Source organism: Anoplophora glabripennis, unplaced genomic scaffold, assembly GCF_000390285.2.
Source record: "Anoplophora glabripennis isolate ALB-LARVAE unplaced genomic scaffold, Agla_2.0 scaffold1138, whole genome shotgun sequence".
Lineage (NCBI taxonomy): Eukaryota > Metazoa > Arthropoda > Insecta > Coleoptera > Cerambycidae > Anoplophora > Anoplophora glabripennis.
Window position 1 is genome coordinate 104,189 of NW_019417252.1, and position 3,191 is coordinate 107,379.

General features: G+C 44.0%; 2 protein-coding genes across 2 annotated transcripts; both read right to left on the minus strand.

Annotated features, from left to right (window-relative positions):
• Nucleotides 1–1,402: 1,402 nt before the first annotated feature.
• LOC108911521 (coiled-coil domain-containing protein 1-like) lies at nucleotides 1,403–2,480 on the minus strand. Its single transcript, XM_018716485.1, has 4 exons — nucleotides 2,284–2,480; nucleotides 2,088–2,205; nucleotides 1,687–1,948; nucleotides 1,403–1,632 (listed from the first exon to the last, which is right to left on the minus strand). Exons 1-4 carry the CDS (start codon nucleotides 2,478–2,480, stop codon nucleotides 1,403–1,405), a joined length of 807 nt encoding a protein of 268 aa, XP_018572001.1.
• A 78-nt stretch (nucleotides 2,481–2,558) lies between these two features.
• Nucleotides 2,559–2,965, minus strand: LOC108911522 (prostatic spermine-binding protein-like; the record flags this gene model as incomplete). Its single annotated transcript, XM_018716486.1, has 1 exon — nucleotides 2,559–2,965. A coding segment is annotated over one exon (407 nt), but the record flags the coding sequence as incomplete, so codon positions are not given.
• Between the last annotated feature and the right edge of the window lie 226 nt (nucleotides 2,966–3,191).

Genomic DNA, 3,191 nt, shown 5'->3' on the forward strand with positions numbered 1-3,191 from the left:
CTGTTGTGGGGGGCGAATATAATTTTTTTCGGAAAGCTCGAGGTATGGGAATGTCGTCCATACATAATTGGACAGGGGAGCTGCACGAATTTCTCGTAAAAGCCGGGAAAAGTAGGTTCTCACCGTCCCCGCTGCGAAGATACGCCCATGGCTGAACGCACAAATTTTATATCGCTAATGCCGGTCTTAAATTTTGTTACGTTCGACCTAAAAAAGTTGATGGAGATATAGAAGAGAGAGATCGTCGCAACGCGTCGCCGGAAAGGCGTCGCGGGGGGCCAACCGGGACTTCCTCAGTCCTCGGATGCGGTCCGTACGTCGAGAGAAAGGCCAGGGCTTCGTTCTCACGCAGAAAGCGGTGGGCGATAGAGCGAGGGAAAAAATTACGCTGTCGCGAAAACGGGCTTTATAAAATAATCGGGCTCTCGAGAGAGAGACGCGAGATGTGGACCCGTTTTGAAGAGCTAATTTCGGCGTTAAAAAGTAAAAAATACGCCTCAAAAATACGCCCGTGACCCTCAGAAAGGACGAAACTTTCGCGTAAAAGCGGAAGCAAGTCCCGATCCCTCCCGGAAAAAAAGCCCTCGGTCGGAGAAATCGACCCCGAAACCCTTCCGATGAAAGGCGTTCCCCAGTATTTCCGTCTAACTTCCCCGCTAAAAGCCGCGGTCGGTCGCGCAGACGACCTGGAACAGGGAAATTCGCGTGGAAAACGCGGAAAAGCCCGCACCGGAACACCCCTAAACAACGGAGCCAGGACCGCGGGTAGCTTCGCGACCCGATGTTCGCCGCTGCGTGGCTCGCCGAGGGAGCCTTTGCCAATGGAACGTGGCCCTTTTTCGGGGGCGGGCGTGCGAGCGAGAGTAACTTACGCGCTTTAATATGTATGACTAGAAACGTAGGCAAGTCGGCTTCGCCGACTAGACGTTTCTCTCGGGCCTTCGGCCCTCGGGCGGCGCTGCGCGCCTCATGAGCTCCGCTTTGCGGAGCTCTCTCTAGCGCGAATGTTTTTTAAATCATCACACCATCATCCTCATTACCATCATCTACATCACAATCATCTACATCACCAACATCTACATCACCATCATCTACATCACCATCATCTACATCACCATCATCTACATCACCATCATCTACATCACCATCAACTACATCACCATCATCTACATCACCATCATCTACATCACTACCATCCACATCGCCATCAACTACATCACCATCATCTACATCACCATCATCTACATCACCATCAACTACATCACCATCATCTACATCACCATCATCTACATCACTACCATCCACATCGCCATCAACTACATTACCATCTACATAACATAATCTTCAGCACTATCACCTACATCGCCATCATCTATATCGCTATCATCTACATCGCTATCATCTACATCACCATAATTGCAGCACCATTATCTACATCACCATCATCTACATCTATATCGCCATCTACAGCACTGTCATCTACATTACCATCATTTACATCGTCATCATCAACATCACCATAATCTACATCGCTATTATCTTTATCACCGTCATCTACATCTCCATCATCAACATCTACATCATCATCTACATCACTGTCATCTATATCGCCATGATGTACATCACCATCATCTACATCGCCATCATCTACAGCGTAATCATCTACATCACCATAATTTACAGCACCATTATCTACATCACCATCATCTACATCTATATCGCCATCACTTACATCATCTACGTCACCATCATCCACAGCACCATCATCTACATCATCTACATCATCTACATCTACATGGCCATGGTCTACATAACCATCATCTACATCGCCAGCATCTACATCATCTACTTCGCCATCATCTACATCACCAAATACATCGGCATCATCTTCATCACCACCATATACATCACCATCATTTACATCGCAAACCATCCACATCACCATAATCTACATCACCGTCATCTACCTGACCATCAATTACATCGCCATTATCTACATTACCATCATCTACTAAAGCAACATCTATATCACCATCATGTACATCACCATCATCTACACCACCATCATCTACACCGCCATCATCTACATTGCCATCAACTACGCCACCATCATCTACGTCACCATCATCTACATTGTCATCATCTACGCCACCATCATCTACGTGACCATCATCTACATCGCCATCATTTACATTACCATTATTTCTACATAACATAATCTTCAGCACTATCATCTACATCGCCATCATCTACATCGCTTTCATCTACATCAGTATCATCTACATCACCATAATTGCAGCACCATCATCTACAGCACCGTCATCTACATTACCATCATTTACATCGTCATCATCAACATCACCATAATCAACATCGCTATTATCTACATCACCATCATCTACATCTCCAGCATCAACATCTACATCGTCATCATCTACATCACTGTCATCTATATCGCCATCCATGATGTACATCACCATCATCTACATCGCCATCATCTACACCACCATCATCTACATCGCCATCATCTACAGCGTCATCATCTACATCACCATAATTTACAGCACACCATCATCATCTACATCTATATCGCCATCATCTACATCATCTACGTCACCAACATCTACATCATCTACATCTACATGGCCATGACCATCATTTACATCGCCACCATCCACATCACCATAATCTACATCACCGTCATCTACCTGACCATCAATTACATCGCCATTATCTACATTAACATCATCTACTACAGCAACATCTATATCTCCATCATGTACGTCACCATCATCTACACCACCATCATCTACCACGACATCATCTACATTGCCATCATCTACGCCACCATCATCTACGTCACCATCATCTACATTGTCATCATCTACGCCACCATCATCTACGTCACCATCATCTACATCGCCATCATTTACATTACCATTATTTACATCATCTACACCACCATCTACATTATTATTGCCATTCAAATGTGGGTCGATTTTGTGTAGCAAGTTTTAAAATGGCATCTGGTTTGTAAATAAAAGCTTTTCATGAATAGGCTTCACTAAATAAAGTAGAAGAAATTAATATGATAAGGAATTATCCACGGGGTCTGTCTTGGATCAATTTTATAGAACATGCAGTATATTGTAAAGCTTCAAAAAACATATTATAAAATAGTTACCTCAAAA

What these genes read in the sequence shown, in the direction of transcription:
- LOC108911521 (XM_018716485.1), bottom strand. Translation starts at nt 2,480, where the DNA reads ATGGTGATGTACATCATGGATGGCGATATAGATGACAGTGATGTAGAT. An exon ending in GGTGCTGCAATTATGGTGAT is followed by an intron (nt 2,206 to 2,283) that starts GTAGATGATACT and finishes TATGTTATGTAG; the next exon opens with AAATAATGGTAATGTAAATG. An exon ending in GTGGCGTAGTTGATGGCAAT is followed by an intron (nt 1,949 to 2,087) that starts GTAGATGATGGC and finishes ACGGTGATGTAG; the next exon opens with ATTATGGTGATGTGGATGGT.